The following is a 19351-nucleotide window of genomic DNA, read 5'->3' as shown; positions in this document are numbered from 1 at the left end:
TGCAATATTCCCTATGTATAGGGGTAAAGAATAGAAACTAATGGTCAAAATTATGATCCTAAGTATCAACATAAGATTAAATGTACTCCATGTGCTCTGGACAGGGTTTCCAAAGTCACATAAAAACCACACAAGCCCGGCTCCCACCTACAGAGACTTAACTGCACACCCATTTGTTTCAATATTTTCTGAGTCCTACTATCTGCACAGCACTGTGTTAAACAGTCCAAAGCACTGCTGTCCGATAGAACTTCATATCTGCTCTGTTCAGTACAGGAGGCACTATCCACACGTGTCTACTGAGCACCTGAAATGACGCTTGTGCAACTAAAGAACTGGATTTTTATTTTTATTTTAATTAAACAGGTGCTGACACTATGTTCTTAGCATACAGGTACTAAGTTGAAAAACACTGTTTTCATTACTAAGGAAAACAACTTAAAACTTCTACATTAAGACAAAACAACCGAAATTAAAAAAAAAAAAACCTGATTTTAAAAAAAAATCATGAAGGTTCATTTCTAGAGTATTCCAATTAATCAAAAATTGAAACTTCTTTTTGTTGTAAGTCTTAAAAGGAACAGAATACTCTATGTATGTTCAAAACTATGCAAATGCAAAAATCACAGGGATTTTTTTTTGGGGGGGGGGGCAGAGTCCATTTCTTTACTGTCACCTTGCCATTTCCCCTTCCCTACTATCTCAGCGCCCAAGAAACGCTGCCCAGCCTCTTACTCGTTCCTCTTTGGTGTAGAGTTGGAAACACTGGGATAAAGTGCAGGTCTGAGGTTGATGGTGTCGCTCCCTCTGCAGGCGGACACTTTCTGCATCTGGGATATACTCATCTTCAGTATTGACAAACAAGCTACAATTAAGGGGAAAGACATTATCAGAGAATGTCTTAAAACACAGACACAAAACTGCTACTAAAGCTTTACAAAGTGGCTATGAGTTCATCACCAAGAAGATCAAGGTGTAAGAAAGCAAAAGTGGTCATCTAACGCTTCCATGTCCCAAAATGTTCTTGAAAAGTTTTCCGTCTGCAAGTTATTTTAAAAACTAAGTTAGGGCTGGGGATCTAGCTCAGTTGGTAGAGTGCTTGCCTCACAAGCACAAGGCCCTGGATTCAATCCCCAGCATGGCCGGGGGGGAAAAAAAAAGAACTAAGTTAGAGTTAGTTTTTCTGGGACTGTCCATGACCTGTGCCATTAAATCATATATTCTTGTCCTTCACCTCTTAGGGCATGCATTTGATAAGCTTACTAGGGCAGATGGACTTATAATAAAAATCAAATTGGACCTATATGGTAATTAATGAATATATGGCTTCTCTCCCAATAGTAAATAAATGTTCAATGCTTTTGAGGTTGGGAAGAACATACAAGAAAGAAATATTAAACTGCTTAACCAAAGGATTAAGAGCATGCTTAGAGGGGATGGGGTTGTGGCTCAGTGGTGGAGTGCTTGACTAGCGTGTATGAGGCACTAGGTTCAATCCTCAGTACCACATAAAAGTAAATAAATAAAATAAAGTACTGTGTCCATCTATAACTAAAAAAATATTTTAAAAAATAAAAGAACATGCTGAGATACTAAAGAAAGAAAAATCCATATTTTAGCTAAATTGGAAAATCAATGGGTGCTCCTAAAATAAAACAATTCTATAAATATTAAGTAAAAGAATACTTACAAGTCTTTTGTCTCCTTGTCCCATTCTACCACTAACTTCACATGAGCAGTGCCACCTGGTCCACAAGATTTTAATGCCCTACGGAACGGAGGAGGGAAGACGACACGTTATTTTCTTTTTTTAAAAAAATGATTTTACTTAAATGTGATTATGTTCTATCTACAATCATAAAATTACTGAAAATCTTCTTCACAGTTTCCCCATCAGAAAAAGATTTCAGTGAGCCTATTACAAACCAAGATTTAGTAAACAGTTCACAAGTGGGCTACAAAATCTTTAAATTAAATGTCTAATACAGAAATAATGGAAGAAATGGATTAGAAGAAACAGAGCAATGCACTATAAGGCTGTCCACTGACTCCCAGATGTTCTGTGTAACCTTTCCAACTTTTGCCCAAGTTCCTAGCCACCCGGGAAGAGCCTGCCCTAGCACCTCTCCACCTGCCCCACACCATGCCTTGTGTCCACACCCATGAGGCTACCCTGGGCCTTCTTCCTCCTGCCTTCATAAAGCCACCCACCCTGGTTCACTGCCACCTACTGAGAAACTCTTTCTGCACTCACAGTTAATATTACTCATTGAATCTTTTTTATATCATGCAATATTTTTTATTATTATCTAATCAATTAGTTCTCGTTCTCTAAAACCAAACAGGGAGCTTTTGAAAAGCAATGTTATATACTTTTTGAAAACCCTAAAATGTGGGCACTAAGATATTTGTTGAAAAAATTATAATAAAGACAATGTGGGTTTTCATATTTATATATCCATACATATATGCTGTATACACATATCTATTATTTTATCAGTAGGCTACTGTGAACTTAATAGAAGGATGTAGAGAGCACAGAAACAGCACAGTACAGCAAATAACTCTTTAACAGAAAGAGAAACAGTGTAAAGAACTTTAAAAGAAAAGGCACCATGGACAGAGGAGCCACTGAACAGAGGCACACACGGCATGGTGCTGTGTGCTCGGATGCTCCTCAGGACTGCAATACCGAGGAAGACCTGGGGTAGAGGGGAGGAAGAGCAGGTCCCACGAAAGGGAGGTCTTCGGAGTTCCGGACTTGGAACCCAGCCTTTACCCTGCAGGCCACAAGTCACCACTGAAGGGCTTCAAGGAGGAATGAGGCATGACGGGAACGCTACTTAGGAAAACTTCAGTCTTGGTGAATAGGAAAATGTAATTTGCTGCCCTAACTTGAATACTCTGTGGCTTTTCTGATTTCAAGGAAGATTCATAAAATGTTTCATACTTGAATGTGAATCAGAAATAAAATAAGTACTTAATTTCTAAGTGAGTTTAAAGAACATAACATAGGAACTATAACAAACATCACACGTGAGAATATGTGAAATTGTGGAAGATGGTTTTTTTCCTTTTTTACCTTTCTACTGTTGGGTGGCACAGGGGCTGCTCCTCCTGGGGCAGCAGGTATGTAATTCCCACAACACTGACCACACGCAAACTGAATGGACACACCTGCATCAAAGGAGAAATGAAAATTAGGATAAATTTCTCTTCAAAGGCATGTTTTACAGAGGCATTTCCAAAACAGACTAGAGGTACAGCAAACTGTTTTGCAAAATGCTTCTCTATACATTCTGTTAGACTGTTGAGCCACTTGAATAGACTTTTAAATATTATTTACCTAAATGCAATTTACATACCAAATGTTGTATACAAGACAAATAATACACTGCTTTTACTGAACATTAACTTAATGGTCTTCCATGGATACCTTAACAGAGTAATAACTTTTAAAATATACAGATGGTTATGAAACTTCTTCAAACTAATCACACACTAAACTTTATTAAATGAACATTATAAAGGAATACATAGCCATTCAAGGAAACCTTGCAGTGACTAGCTCCATTCATAACATGAGGAATAAGTTCTCAGTCTTGCAAATCTAAACAAAACAAATTCTAATTCCATTGTAATGACTGTTTCTTTACTAGGTAGACATGAATGCTCAGCTATAATATCAAAATGCCTACAAACCTGAATGCAAACAGTAGGCCTCAGGAAATACTTCATCTTCTCCAAGATTTCCTTCTGCAGAAGGTCCCATGCTATCGTCTTCTCTAAGTGCAGCACAAAAGGCAGTCCAAATCTACCACAAAAAAATACTGTCAGTACCTTAAAAGTATGGAATTCCTTCAATGGCCTAACTCCTTATTCCTCATTTTTTAACATGGATTCACAACATAATTGGTTTTAGGACAGTTCTCAAATCACAACAAAGAGCAAAGTCAATGGTAACTGCCATAAGAAGAAGGTGAAGAACTAAGAAGTTGTAGCCTAGATTTCGAAGAAAACTGAGCAGCCTCCAGGCCAAATGCTTCCAGGGGAGCATCATGCTAGGCTATTGGGCAGCAAGGGACAGGGTTAGCAGGGACTGTGAGGAAGGGAATGGGAATGAACAAGAACCTGGCAAACAGTATGGGTCAAGCCTACAAGGAGGTACCAGAGGGGCAGACAGGGCCGCAAGGCCCAACAGAGGCAGCCATATCCTGGTAGCCTCTGATGACAAGGCAGGCACTGTCAGTGCAAGCCACACTGAAAGCCAGCACCCACCCTAGATCAGAGGCCACCTGGCCTCTGCCGGGTTCTGTATCTTGGAGAATCAGAGGCAGCTCTGTGGTTCCCAGCCTCAGCTGCACAGTAAAATCACCAGAGGAGTGTTAAAAAACAACCATGCATAAGTCCAGCCCATAGAGATTCTAATGAAATCAGTCTGGAATGTGGGTGGCCCCAAACACAGATTTTTTCAGAAGCTCCCCAGGTGGCTCTAATATGCAGCTGAAGCTGAAGGTCACTGGCCCAGCCTCCCTGACTGTGGCCAGCTCTCACAAGCCCAGGTCTCTGTGCAGGCCACTCCCCAGCTTGGGACACCCTTCCCACCCTTCTCCAGGTTGTCTCTTACTCAGACACATGAAGACCCAGTGACGACACCCTTTTCCAGGAAGCACCCTGGTTACTTTTCTGCTGTGTGTACCACAGCACTAACTACACTACTCTGTAAATACTGTCCTATGTTTCTGCCTCCACCAATGGACTATGAGTTATCTGACAGCAAGAACTGTGATTTATTTACCTTAGCAGCCTAAACAACCATGCCTAAAAAACAGTAGATGATGAATGAATGGATGATCGATCAATCTAACTACCCGGTGAGCTCTCAGGCCAAGGCTGAAGCAGAGATAAAAAGATCACTGAGAAACCCTTTCCTAATCGTCATGGAGCTACTTACTCACAGTAGTACTTAACAGTGAACTTACCCTCCTGAAAACTACTGTGGTGTGAAATGAGCTCCGGGTAACTCCATTATTTTTCAGGCAATGTCTGCACTCATAAGATTCCATGGGTCTCTGTTTTATATAAATATGATGAGCTGCCTTTCGTCCCAAGCTCTCAACAGCCAACACTGCAGTGTCTGCACCGGGCGTCCCTCTACACAGGACGTACACGGCTTGCTCTTCCTCATGGGAATCAACTCAGCTGTGGCCTCCTGGAGGCACCTCCCCAGCTGCCCTCCTGGTGCAGAGCTGTGGCCTTTCCTCACTCACACCCTCTCACTCTAGTCTGTGCTGATGTCTTCAACACGGTGACAACTGTCTCAAGCTAAATGTGTTCATTTGCTTAAGTTAGACGGTCCTGTGGAGCGCAAGCCCCCTGAGGACACAGACCCCGTCTGTACTGTTCCTGCTGAATTCCCAGGGTTTGGAACAGCATCTGACACTCTGTAAACACTAGCATCTTTGTTAATGAATATCATAAATATACACATTTTATACACAATGTCAGCACATTTTACATTTGTGGTATTTACCACCCAAGGTACTTATTTCATAAAAAAAATATTAAAAAGCTCAAACAACAGCACTATTCTGACAAAATATCACAAACACAGAGTTCTTCCTCCCTGAAGCACATCTCTGGTTATTACTCAGGTGATCTTACTGTGACACAGTTACTATATAAGATGGTCTGAAGTGCCCAAAAACTCTTAGGGCAGCAAAAGAAATCTGAGGGAGATTTCTGATCTGCAAATTTCTGATCTGCAAAGCTGAACACACAAATGTGCCATCTGCCAAAACAGGAGATAATAGAGGACTGGTGTTATGGGGAAAGATAAAACGTTCAGCGTGGGACCTAAGACTGTGGGGCATGCACTACCAAAGTAGGTAAATTAAGGATTGTTTTTTTAAAAGTTGTTAAGAAAGCGGAACTATGACTTGCCAGTAAAGATAGGAAATAATGTTCAACATCCTTAGCAATCAGGGAAATGCAAACCAAAACTACTCTGAGATTTCATCTCACTCTAGTCAGAATAGCAGTCAAGAATATAAATAATAATAAATGCTGGTGAGGATGTGAGGATGCCCTGGGAAAGGAACACTTAACACTTGTTGGGATTATAAACCACTATGGAAATGAGCATGGAGGTTCCTCAAAGAAAAGACTAGGAATAGAACCACCATATGACTCAGTTATCCCACTCCTCAGTATTTATTCAAAAGAATTAAAGTCAGCATACTATAGTGATACAGGCACACCCACGTTTATAACAGCACAATTCACAATGGCCACGTTATGGTACTAGCCTAGTCTATCAAAGAAGAGATAAATAAAATATGGCACATATACATGGAGCTTTATGCAGTCATAAAAGAACAAAATTGTTATTTTCAGGAAAAATTGATGGAACTGGAAAATATCATATCAAGTGAAATAAGCCAGACTCAGAAAGTCAAGGGTCATGTTTTCTCTCTTATGTGGAAACTAGAGAAAAGGAAGGAAGAAAAGTGATTTTATGAAAATAGAAGGGCTAGAGGACGGGAACTGGGGGAGGAGGAGAGGGAGAAGGGAGGGTTAGGGTTAGATACTAGACAACGAACCAACCAAATCATGTCACGTGCATGCACAAGCATATCATGATGAACCCACTGTCTTGCACAATTATAATGCACCAAATTACAAAGGACAGGACAGGATGAACCAATCTGGACACAGGTCTAGAGTCCCAAGAAGAGTCTGAACTAAACTAGTCATCTAAGCCTTCAAAACTAGATGAGTTGCAAAAGCCTTCCTAACTCACTTCCCATAATCCTTTATTCTCCCCTCCCACTAAGTCAGGTCAACTTATACATCTATTCCTGCTAAATGTAAGGTTTTTCACCCTGTTTTTTCAAATACTTGAAAGTTTCAACACTTATTGTAAAGTAAGCTTGTCTCACCTCTTCCCTTGCTGCCCAGTGCAGGCTCGGTTACACACCAACAGAACGATCTTGTCGCTGCCTGCTCTTGTGGTGGGCAAATCCATTTTCCCTTGCTTTGCTGCTGTGTGTGTAGAGGAAGACAGTCTATGATGATCCAAGCCAAACTTCAAATGATTTAGATTGTTGTTTAAGTGAATTCCTGAAACACAATAAAAACAACTCATTTTATCTCTTCGAAATTATTTTCATTCATTCATGCATTACAAAGAAATTTGCCCAAGAGAAAAAAATAATTGTCATTTTAAATTACAAGTTGAAGGTCAGCCTCAGTAACTTAGTGAGGCCCTGAGCAACTTAGACCCTGTCTCAAAATAAATTAAAAAGGCCTAAAGATGTAGCTCAGTGCCCCAGGGTTCAATCCCCAATACTTTTAAAAAAATTAATTCAAACTGAAACTGAAAACAGGAACAAATACTCTCCTGTGAGATTATTCTGGTAGCCATTAAGAAAAAAAAAATGTAACATTCGTTATTTTCTTTAAATTAGCCTTACCTATCTTAAAAACTAAAAATCAAAATGCTCCACTTTAATGAATGTCAGATACAGTTTCAGAGGAATAAATTTGCAGAGATGATCCACCAAAATATTTCAAATAAGCCCCAGAAACCAGCAACCAAATAAATTTTTTAAATAAATAAGTAAATGAAGACAAGAACATTTGAAATGGTCTATAATGTTCCAGCAGCAGTTTCTTATCCCTGATTATTATAAGACACAAAAAATAAAGACCCAGAGTCATGAGAACATGTCAACTTTTAACAAAATCTACTGGACTGAATCAACTCACATGAAAGTTAACAAAAATAGATGTTTGGCAGATACAGTACTAGTCTTCACAGGTCCTAAAGCAGAGTTCCCTGTCAATTAGAGCTACCTGGTCATTTCGTACCTAGCACAAGGCCCTGCAGCAGATCAATAAAGACTGACTAAATATCTGTTCATTTCTTTAATCCTCTGGAAGTACAGAGTCTAGTAAAATGATGGAGAAGAGAAGAAAGAAGCCCCTCCCCATCACTATCACAAATAATAACATCACCATCAGAAGAAAAAAATTAAAATGGCTACACAAAATTATTCATAGCAGAATTCTGACAGTAACTTAAACATCCATTGATATAAGATGCTATTAAGATATATTAACATTATAGCAATTTGAAATTATGACTACATAATTAATACCAAAATAAATTCTACATCCGGGGACAAAAAAAATCACAGACACTAAAAATAAAGAAAAATTAAATATTTATCAAGTTATTAGAGGAAAGAAAATTTTTTAGGCCTTAACACCATAAAAAAATCCCAAAAGGAATAAGAGTGGATTTCACTTCATAACCACTTTAAACATTTGTATGAGAAATAAAAGATTAGAAATCTGAATTTGAAATGACAAATGACCTCATTTCCCAGGTTCTTGGCAGAGGTCAGGGTAGGAAGGCTTATATTCCTAGAAGGATCCCTAATGAGATAAGGGATGCCACTTAACTGTACAAAAATCAAACTCGGTGTTGAAACTATGAACCCATATCCTACCAGCCGTGTGACCTGAGGCCAGTTCCCTCACTGCTCTCAGTCACAGCTCCCTCCTGTGCAGTGAGGAAAGCAGATGCCTCACATGTGCCAGGCAAAACATTCGTAAGGTCTTTAGATCAGAAGCTAAAACACATGTGATAAATTTGGACTTACAAATTCACTTATGAATAGACATTTAGTGTTAACCCTAAACAACTGGGTTGGGAAAGGGAATATGGGAAAACGTTCAGCTGAACAATCAGCTGGGCTTTTGCTACGTATTAGGAATTGCTGAGAATAAAAAGATGAAGCAAAAAGTGGTCACAATTCCAGAGAATTTCACAGTATGATGGGGAAGAAAGGAGAAAACAGATCATTTCCACACATGCGCTAGCTCAAGAGATGGCAGAAGCAATGGGAGCACAGAAAAGCAGGAGTTAGCCAGCCTGGGGGTTAGAGGAGAGAACTTTCGGAAGGTTTTCTGAACAAGTTGATGATTGGGTGTTTTTTAGTATAATGCAATAAAATTAGAAAATAATTTAAGTAAACGAAAGCATATGAATGAAAATGCAACAACTAGAAGATAAAAAAGCTCCTGGGTCAAAGACTGAAAACTGAAATAACAGACTACTAGAAAATAATACAAACATGAGTGGACCAAACAAAATTAAATACTAAGCTGGCAGTAGAGAAAGTTGACCAACCTAATATCCAGAATCACCAAAAAGATCAGAAACTAGGGGCATATGAGGCCTCGAGAAACAGAGGGTAAAGTAAAAAAGGAACTAAAATAAAGACAGTTGACAAGGACACCAAAATCACTCAATGAGGGAAGAACAACCTCTTCAACACGTGGTTCTAGGACAACCGAATATGCACATGTAGAAGAGTGGAGCTGGGTCCCTGCTAACACCACACATGAAATTAACTCACAGGGTATCACCATCCTCAGTGTAAGAACAAAAACTTATAAAACACCTAAAAAACACGAGCGTAACTCTTCATGACCTTGGACTTGGTGATGGATTCTTAGACATGTTACCAAATGAGCAACAGAAGAAAATGATAGATAAATCAGACTTGATCAAAATTAAGAACTTCTGTACAAAGGACAATATCAAGAAAGTGAAAAAAAAAAAAAAAGACAACCCACAGAATTTAATAAAATATTTGCAAGTCACATATTTAAGAATAGTCTAGTATTGCATACATAGATTTAAAAAGAACTCTTACGATTCAACCACAAAAATACAATGTAACTTAAAACTGGGCAAACAAAAACCCTTAAATATATATTTCTCCAAGGAAGTTACATAAATGGTCAATAAGCACATGAAAAAATGTTCACCATTTATCATCTCCTAGAAATAATGACTGATTTGACCTAAGGAAGGGTTCCAGGAATCTATTTTTCTTGTTTTTTTAGGCTCCTCAGATGATTCTGCCATGCCGCCTAAGTTAAGAACAGAGGTCTCCAAGCCATTACTGATGACTGATAAAACAAAAAGTAACAACACTAAGACAATTAAAGGAATCCCATATTCAACCAGTAATTCCCTATGGTCTGAGTTCTAACAAGTCTTCTCCAAAAGAAAAGTCCTCTCCCCTCTCCATCCCACCCCTTCTACTTCTATCTGTTGTAGACAGACAGTTTTTCATGTGTGTTTCATGTCTAAGCAAATGAGACTTGCCAGCTACTGGGCTGACAGCGACGACCTTTTGAGGACCATTTAATCCACAAAGCTTGTTATGACTTCCTGCACTGGCCAGGACAGCCAAATAATACTAAAATTTTTTAAACTCCTGCTTTTAAAGTCATTGCCTTTCATATGTATCATTTAAATATAATGTTGGCCCATACATTATTCTGTCATATTAAAGTATCCTGTATCTACCGTATCTTAGGATTTAGGACAAGACTTCCTCCTGATAGGGAGATACCATCTTGTTTATCTTTGTATCTTCAGTAACTTGCCCAGTCCAAATGTCTTTTTTTTTTTTTTTTTTTTTTAGAATTACAAAAGTTTGGGCTACCCTGTTAGTTGTAGCGTTTTTTTCCTTTAAAGAATTAGTATTTCTCTCTTCTATTGGCTTTTTGCTTTAAACATTTATTAATACTCTTATGTATCTCTGAACACCTAAGTATTAGGAACACAAATTCCTGTTGCAATGAGATACAGAACAACAAAAAAGGAATAGCGTATAAAAGTAGTGATTTATTAGGTCTGGTGGTGACATAAGAAGTGATCTCTGAGTAAGTTTGAAGACAATCTTTAAAAGGTACATAACAGTTATGAACAGAACAGAGATATTAAAACATACACGCATAGACAGTTAGAGACTACAAGTGACTTAAGGTAAACCTGCACCAGTAGGGCGAGAAAGTTGATGAGGCAGGGTACTATGGAGGAGTGTGGAGAACTCTGTACAACAGGCAGTTGAGGGGTTAGATGTTTAATAAAGAGGAATTAGGTCTGGGGTTCAGAAAGAAAAATGGGGATTTGGTTAAAAGCAAGAAAAACCATTGTCAGGCAAAAGATAAAGAAAATCTGAGTGGACAGCATTGTGTACCCTTTCCCACAATTATAAAAAAATATTTATATCATGATTTTGTATCTAAAAAGGGAAATAGTTATCAAGGCTGCAAACTCAGATAATAATATGGAAACAGGTCCTCCTTTACCTCTTTGACTGAGAATTCCTTCAGGCCGAAATATTTCTGGAGTCTCAAAGGCAAAAATGCAGTCACTTTCATGGACTGTCTCCAGGTCATCTGTATCACAAAAGGAACGATGGAACCCATCATAGTACATTTCTGTCAACACAATCTGAAATATAGGAAAAATATAAAGAGTTGGGTAGCTGAAAATTCAATGCAAAATGATCTTCCAATTCTACCATGAACTTCTCCAGACCATCAGGACTTGGCAGTGCTCTAAAAAGGCTCTGAAATATCTTACAGGGCCCTCATTATTTGCTTTCAATGAGAGAATCTTAGACACACAATATCACCTGTAATTGTATAACAGTGTACACTGTTTCAGAAATCTATGGCATTAACCAAGAGTTCCTTTAAGTTTTGATGTAGAAGAGAGCCAGGAGACTCTAAGTCTAAGCCCCTACCTAAGGTTCCATCTCATGGCAAGAATAGAGTTCACATCTGACTGCAGCGTCTGCTCCCTCATCATTAAATTTCCCCTTTTCAGACTGAAAATGTCAAATAACCATGAACATTGGGGGGGGGGGAATGAAATCAAATCAAATGTCCAATAACAGTCACTAATTAAATATATTATAGTCCTACTAGAATTATAAAGCTCTTAAAAAGAATGAGCTACATATATTTACACCAACAAGGAAAGATGTAAGTAAATAAAAAGTAAGGTGAAGAAGTTATGTGTAAATAATTCTGGTTTTATAAAATAATGTAGCATATGCACAGAGAAAAATTTGAATAATATATATCACAGTAGTAAAGTTAGTATATTATAGTAAGATAGTTAAGTGTTGAGGTACTTCCACTTTCAAAGTTGTATTTCTGAAATGGTTAAGTGTTTTACAATGAAACAGAAAAACAAAAGATAAGAGGGAAACAATGGAGACATTTAGTGCCTCATTATAGGCTTGGCATCATTGTCTGGTAAAAAAGCTCTGGGTTGGGCATGAGAGGTTCCTGTCCCAGCCTGCCACCAACCAGCCCTGTGACCTTGAAGAAGTCACATGGCTTCTCTGGGCCTCCTTCAAAAGGGGTGAGGGGGAGGTTGCAGGACCCCAAAGGTCCCCCTACCAGCACTAACATTCTTCAGTCTATGAGTGAAAGGAGCTGGTGGCCTATTCCACAAATAGCCCAGGGAAAATGTTCCTGGCAGGTTTCCTCTAATGAATTTACTGGTCATGCTGTTTTCCTGCTGGTGAACATGCAAATATAATTCACTCTCTCCAGCAAGCTGAGGTCAAAAGCAAACTGTAATTATTTCTCCAATTTGAACCACAAGCAAAAAGAGCCGGACAGCACTGAAGTTTTAAAGATGCAACCAGATTTTCCCTGGACCCCACCAAAGCCTCTCCTTCCCTGTCTGTCTTTCCCTCATGCTGGAGGGGAAAAAAGAATCAATGAGCTCTTCAGAGTAAGGAAGAATATGAACATTTTATCAATGTACCAGCACTTGGCCTATGAAAATATAAGAGATTTGCTATGTTGGGGCCACACTGCTAGTTGTATTTGTCTTACTGTGGTAACTTCCCAACCAAGGCCACATGAGGCCAGAATACAAAACACCTTTATTATTCAAGTGATTACATAGTAGCTTCCAGAAGCTATCTAGGGAAAAGTTATTTAGCTATGAAGTCAAATCTTAAATAAGGAATATTTTTCCAAATAAAATCATAATAGTAAACTGAATAAAAACTGTATGTAAAAATGTGTTACAAAATATTTTGGGTCAATTTAAACATTTAACTACTTATCAAAGATCTACTCCCAAAAAAACAAGAGTCACAACTTTTCCTTATCTCAACAAGTAAGAGATTCTGGTCCAGTTAAAATAAAAAACAAAACAGCATTGGAGGTGCAGCTCATTGGTAAAGCACTTTGGCACATGAGGCCCTGGGTTCAACCCCAGGACTTTGGCGGGTGGGCAGTGAAACACATTGAGTATGTACTATGAATAGGACATGATACTGGCAAGATGTCCATTCTCATCACCACAAAGAGAAGGGGTGTTCTAGAGTTTTCTAAGCCTATTTGATGATCAAACAACACAGTGACGTTCTTTCTATTGTCCATATACACATCCGTAAGAATTTAGGAGGGGTTAAGGAATTATACTTTATAAACAAAGCTACAAGTTTTTGATGTAAAATCAGTCTTTCCTTTCAAATACACACACACACACATGCATGTGTATGTGTGTGTGTGTGTGTGTGAGATTAAATGAAGGATGAAAAGTGTTTCTATACATTTTATTGCTTTGGGTCTTGATTGTCTTTCCCCCTCAACACTACATGCAACAGGTTTTAAATTTCTAAATAACCGTATTTGGCAAAGAATTGTAAAAAATTTCAGAGAAACAGAATCAACACCTTTGTGGCTCACAAGCATGGATCTTGGCAGCATTATTACCTGATCAGTGGGGATCTTTGTTTCCATAGACACTGCTTCCCGAAGTCTGGCAACAGTCCCAGACAGAGGCACAGCCACACCAATCCTCATGCAGTGAGAACATTTCCCTTGATACACTACAGTGACATAGAGAGGCCTGTACAAATCAAAGTCAGATCTTCTCATTAGTCACTTAACTAAAATACAGAAGTAAAATAAACCTGATCCAAAATCTACCCAAAAACTGAAGCAACCCCTACCACTATTTGGAAACCAAATGTAAAAAAGTTCATTTGGACTTAAGTAGAACTATCGAACAATAATCAAAAGACCTCTGGAGAGCCAGGTACAGTGGCACAGCCTATAATCCCAGCAGCTTGGGAGGCTGAGGCAGGAAGGTTGGGAATTCAAAGCCAGCCTCAGCAACTTAGCAACTTAGCAAGGTCCTAAGCAACTCAGTGAGACTCTGTCTCTAAATAAAATATAAAAAAGGGCTAGGGATGTGGTTAAGTGGTTAAGCACTCCTGGATTCAATCCTAAAAAAAATAGAGAGAGGACTTTGGAAAAGTCAATCTTCATAAAATAAAAATGAACAACATATCCATGCCTGATTCTGTTCTTTGTATTTCCTTTAAAACAGTCTAACTCCCGGAAGTTTTGAGGAATAGTTCAACTAACTAAAAGGACACTGTAGAGTCTCCAGAGAATTTAGAAGTCCATCAACATTCTTCCCCCTTCCCCAGACTGGGCATGACCAGCTGAATCTGAGACTCACCTGCACACTGAGACAGGTACTTATATTTTAAGGAATTAAAAAGTCTGCATTCAAATTATCATTACATTTATTACTTGTCTAAATAAGTAAAAAGATGTAACAGGAGTCCACAGAGGACTATCAGAATGCACAGTCTTAATTTTACTAAATTTGTTCTTACCTTGTGTGGGGTAGAGGAATTGGCAAAGAAATGCAGAGGAAAGGATCAAAAGTGTTGCTCTGCTTCTGACAATGAGGACATGTCAAAGAAGATCTTTGAAAACAAAAATGTAAAACACTCACATTAAGATCACCTTGAACTATGTCAAGCAAACAAAATATGAGGGAACATTCACTTTGTTCATACCTGTACTGGGCTTGAAAAAGTTCTTGTACAAAAGTGCTACACGCAGGAAAAGATGGTCCCTCAGGCATGACATCAGTCTCCGACGGAGGCTAAAAAAAGGAACAATTCACAGACTAGAAGTACCAATTCTTGATTGAAGATGAGTCTAAAAAGTCACAATTTCCTTGATTTATTTTATAAGCTACATATCATGTCTAGATATTTCAGTGACAGGAACCTGCTAAAGGAACCAAAGCATAGCAAACAGTATGTGGGTCTCTCCTCAGACAGACTCTGCCTTGGACCATGTTTACCCACCTCCAGCCCAGCTCTTCTTCCCCAGGATGCTCCAACTCTCAAAGCAACCCCAACCTCACAACCTCTTCCAGGAAATAATCCCAACCACTCTGCAAGGACTGATTTTTCCCATGCCTAAATTCTAATGTAGCTATTAGCTGTGCTATTCATTTTGAAGCCTAATCATATTCTACTTCACAATTTATTTAACCTTTTCATGTTCCTCCACCTAACAACTAGTTACTGAGCATTCACTACCACATGCAGAGTACTGTACACGACATCAGGACACAAAGGTAAATAAGACACAGTGCCTGACCTTGAGGAAGTCTCAATTTGGTGGGAGAGTCAGCAACATGTATAAAAAGTCATAGGACAGTATGGAGTGTTTAGGCACAAAAGGATCTTGAATCAGAATAATTTAACAACTTATCAAAACCAGAAATTTACAATTTGAAGCACAAAGCAAAATTAGCAAAAACTTTTAAAAGTTGCACAGGAAAGTATCTCTTTAGTCTTAAGTTGTTTCCATTATATAAATTATATTACCCATGATATTAAGGTCACATGTCATGTTTCTACAGAAAACCATTCTAGAGGTTCAGTTCCTATGCTCAAATCCAATTCCAACAGCAGAGACATCCACACATCTCCTTTTTGATTGTGGGTTCATTCTGGAGTATGTTTTATCGGAAAGAGTAAATGTTCCCACTGTCATTCAACAAGGAGCTCAGCAGCGAGCGTGCCTCCTGTGCCTTACACTGCCAGCACAGTAGCAAACGAGGTGGACAGTCCTGTAAGCATCCACTTGATTCACACTCACCCAGAGCTCAGTCAATTTCATTTTATTAACTAAATGCAACAAGTCCTCAGTGGAGGTTTGGGAGAAGATGCTGCACTGCTACCTGACTGAAGTGGGGGAGTGCAGGTGCTCACCTTCAGAGGAGGCTGGCCACTCTGCTTTACAGCATGATTGAGGTCTTCATGAACTCGGTCCAAAAGCCACAGCAGAAACTCCTGGGCATCATGCTGGGAATTTCCCCGATACTGCAGTGCATTCTTTGACACAATACTCTATGCAGGTAAATAAATCAGCATGAACAGGTGTGAGCTCCTGGCTTTGAAGACAAAACTATTTATCATAATTTCAAAAGAGGATGCAACAGCTCAAGTGTGCTGAAGAGTACGTCCCAGAAGGACAGCACCGTAAAAACAGACACTTAAATGTAGAAACTTCACCCCAGAAAGATGACCAAGAACCTTAAAATGCACTTTAATCAGCAATTCTACTTTTAGAACACATTTAAAGGAAACCACTGCAACAGCATGCTAACACTATGCAGACATTCATCAGGGATGATGGCAAAGATTTAATAATCTGAACATCTGAGAAGTGGGAACTGGCTAAATAAATTCTGGTACAATCACATAACGATTTTAAATAATGCATCCACATTAGTGAAAGAAGTTATCGGTAGTGGGAAGCATGAATATATTCCTGCCAAAACTGTCTGTATAGATTATGTACATTTAGAAAAAGTCCTAAAATGATACATTAAGATATTAAGTTTTATCTCTGAGAAACAGAATTAGATGTTTTTCTTCCTTCTTTCGTATTTTCTAAATTTTTGACAATAAACAGATATTACTTCTATTTTTTGTTCAAACTTTGGAGTAAGATGTATTTAAACTTATTTTTCTAAAATTCTAAATAAACTTTTATGTAAGAGATACTACATTTTCAAGATTCATCACTCATTCAACACAGATTTAAAAGTGGCCAAGGTACTAAGAGCCTAGTGAGGAAGCCAGGGGAAAGTGGAAGCTTGGAGCACAGCGTGGCACGCACGTGCTGCTGCAGCAGGGCTGGGATGCAGCCGCCGGGGGAGGTGGCACGACCTCGCCCTCTGCGCTTGGATTTCCTACCTGTCTCCTGAAAAGGCACAGAAGCAGTGATGCCCTCACAACACCTGCACAACTGGCACCCAGACTGCCTTCCAATATCATTCTCTCATTTAAAAAAAAAAAAACTAGGGTTTCTTGGAGAAAGGGCTGAGACAGGGGCTTGTTACAGGGACACAGGGACCAACCCGAAAGAGCTCCCAATAGCCACAGCTGAAACAATTTGAGCAACAAAATAAATAACAGTGATTATAATCGAAAGCATAACATAAATGAGTCTATGCTGATAAAATTAAGTGAATAAATAAAAATTCTTCCTTACAAAGGAACTGCAATTAACTTGTTGACAATACCCCCTGCAGAGGTGGAGCTTACCACCCCATACAAGAGATGGCTACAACAGTTACTTGTCTCCAAAGACTTGAGTATGAAAAGAGGGGTAGGAAGGAAGCTAACAGGCAGGAAGTCTGGCTAACACTGCTCAGCCAGCTGGTCAAGGTTAGCATCATCAGTGGGGGGTCCTGCTGCTGGCATGCTCCCAAGACATGACGTAATGGGAAGGACACTTCACCCTGTGGCTTCTTTCCAGAAACCCACAGCCTCAGTCTAATCACAAAAAAATTAAATTAAATTAAATCAGACAACACCCAAATTGAGGGGCATTCTGAAAACATAAATAACTGGTACTTCTTAAAACTATCAGGGTCATTAAGGAAAAGGCAAATCTGAAAAACTGTCACAGATCAGAAGCGACTAAAGAGACACAATGACCAAATGCAGTGTGCTTGCACAGATGGGCTCTTGAGCCAAGGGAACAACTGGTGAAATCCCACTGAAGTATGAAATTTAGTCAAGGGCAACGGGACAATATTAGTTTTCTAGTTGTAGCAATTATAATGACACAGGAAGTCAACAAGGAACCTGGGTGTGCAGACTTCATGGGACTCTTCATGCCACCTCTGCCATTGTTCCTGTAACTCTAAAACTATCCTAAAATTTAAGTTTTAAATATGAATATATAATGTTTTATGAATATAAAAATGGCAGTTGTACATACCGGGTGTCATGGGAACAGAATAGGAGCAAACTGAGGAGTAGGACAGTGGTGACATTCTATAAGGGAACATCACTTGAGCTGGGCCTGAAGGATAAAAGCAGGATCTCACGGCAAAGGAAGCAGTGCTTCCCGACATACAAGGTAGAAGAAGGTATGGCACCTTTAAGGAAGACCAAGAAGTTCAAAAGGACCAACTTCTAAGGCCACTCAGGCAGAGCAGGAGACAATGAAAAGTAAAGATAGAGGCCAGCTCAGGAAGGCTTCAAGGCCACCAGAGAAGGCACAGGGAGCCAGTAAAGGCTGTGGGTGAGCTGATGAAGACTACGGGTTCTACAGCGCACAACCTGGATCCAAATCCCTGTTTGTTATGGTTTAGATGTGAGGCATCCCGCAAGGCTCACGTGTGAGACGGCGTAAGGTTTCGAGGTGAAAAGGTTGGGTTATGAGAGCCTTAACCCAATTAGTGAGCTAATCCCTGATGGAGATGAACTGAGTGATGACTGTAGGCTGTAAGCAGTGGCTGGAGTGGGTGAGTCACTGGGGGTGTGACTTTGGAGTTTATATTTTGTCCTTGTTCAGCGGAGCTCACTCACGCTCTCTGCTTCCTGATGGGATGTCCTGAGCCTCTCTCCTCCGCCACACCCTTTCACCATCATGTTCTGCTCGTCTCAAGCCTCAAGGAATGGAGCCAACCTTCTATGGACTGAGACCTCTGAAACTGTGAGCCCCAAAATAAACTTTTCTTCCTCTAACTGTTCCTGTCAGGTCTTTTGGTCACAGCGACAAAAATGCTGACAAAAGCAAAGTTCCCCCAATTACTATTTGTGAGGCCAACGTACAAGGATTATAATAATTCACTGTGATTGTTAGATGTGAATGCATGCAAAATATTTTACATGTAAATGAGACATAATAAGCACTCTAATTTTAACTATGAGGATTATATTAGTAAGTAGGGAGAAAAGAGAGAGAGGCATCTGCACAATAGGAGAGTAACAAGGAAACAAAATGATGAGGCAAGAAGCAACAAAGGTCCAAGCTACGCAGTGAGGCCAGAATGCCAAGGCAGATTTGGGAGAGATTTGAGAATTTAAGCAGTGGAATCAATAGAATTTAAGAGTCAGGTGTACCAGCACAGGCCTAGAACCCCAGCAACTCAGGATGCGGAGGCAGAAGGTCACAAGTTCAAGATCACTCTTGGCAATTTAGGGGGATTCTTTCTCAAAATAAAAATAAATAGGGCCAGTGATGTAGCTTAAGGGTACACAAAGTTCAATCCCAGTACCACAAAAAATAAAAATAATTTATTTTAAATCAATAGAATTTCAGTGAAAGCGGAGAGTGAGGAGGTAGGCCTTCATGTCACCCACGAGTCTTCTCTGGATGATGGGCAACTGAT

The 19351-nt window shown here is 39.3% G+C and overlaps 1 protein-coding gene across 1 annotated transcript in view; it reads right to left on the bottom strand.

Annotated features, from left to right (window-relative positions):
• Usp31 (ubiquitin specific peptidase 31) overlaps positions 1-19351 on the bottom strand; it is a 74536-nt gene that overhangs the window by 21532 nt on the left and 33653 nt on the right. The window contains exons 2-11 of the mRNA XM_047533029.1: positions 15930-16067; positions 14718-14806; positions 14532-14624; positions 13618-13753; positions 11179-11323; positions 6942-7122; positions 3703-3814; positions 3083-3177; positions 1691-1768; positions 736-865 (exon numbers count right to left, since the gene is read on the bottom strand). Of these exons, the coding sequence (XP_047388985.1) occupies positions 736-865; positions 1691-1768; positions 3083-3177; positions 3703-3814; positions 6942-7122; positions 11179-11323; positions 13618-13753; positions 14532-14624; positions 14718-14806; positions 15930-16067 (1197 nt within the window). The remainder of the gene's footprint in view (positions 1-735; positions 866-1690; positions 1769-3082; positions 3178-3702; positions 3815-6941; positions 7123-11178; positions 11324-13617; positions 13754-14531; positions 14625-14717; positions 14807-15929; positions 16068-19351) is intronic.

Source organism: Sciurus carolinensis, chromosome 18 (assembly GCF_902686445.1).
Source record: "Sciurus carolinensis chromosome 18, mSciCar1.2, whole genome shotgun sequence".
NCBI lineage: Eukaryota > Metazoa > Chordata > Mammalia > Rodentia > Sciuridae > Sciurus > Sciurus carolinensis.
Note: the sequence above shows the minus strand (reverse complement) of the source record. Positions and strands in the feature narration are given on the sequence as shown.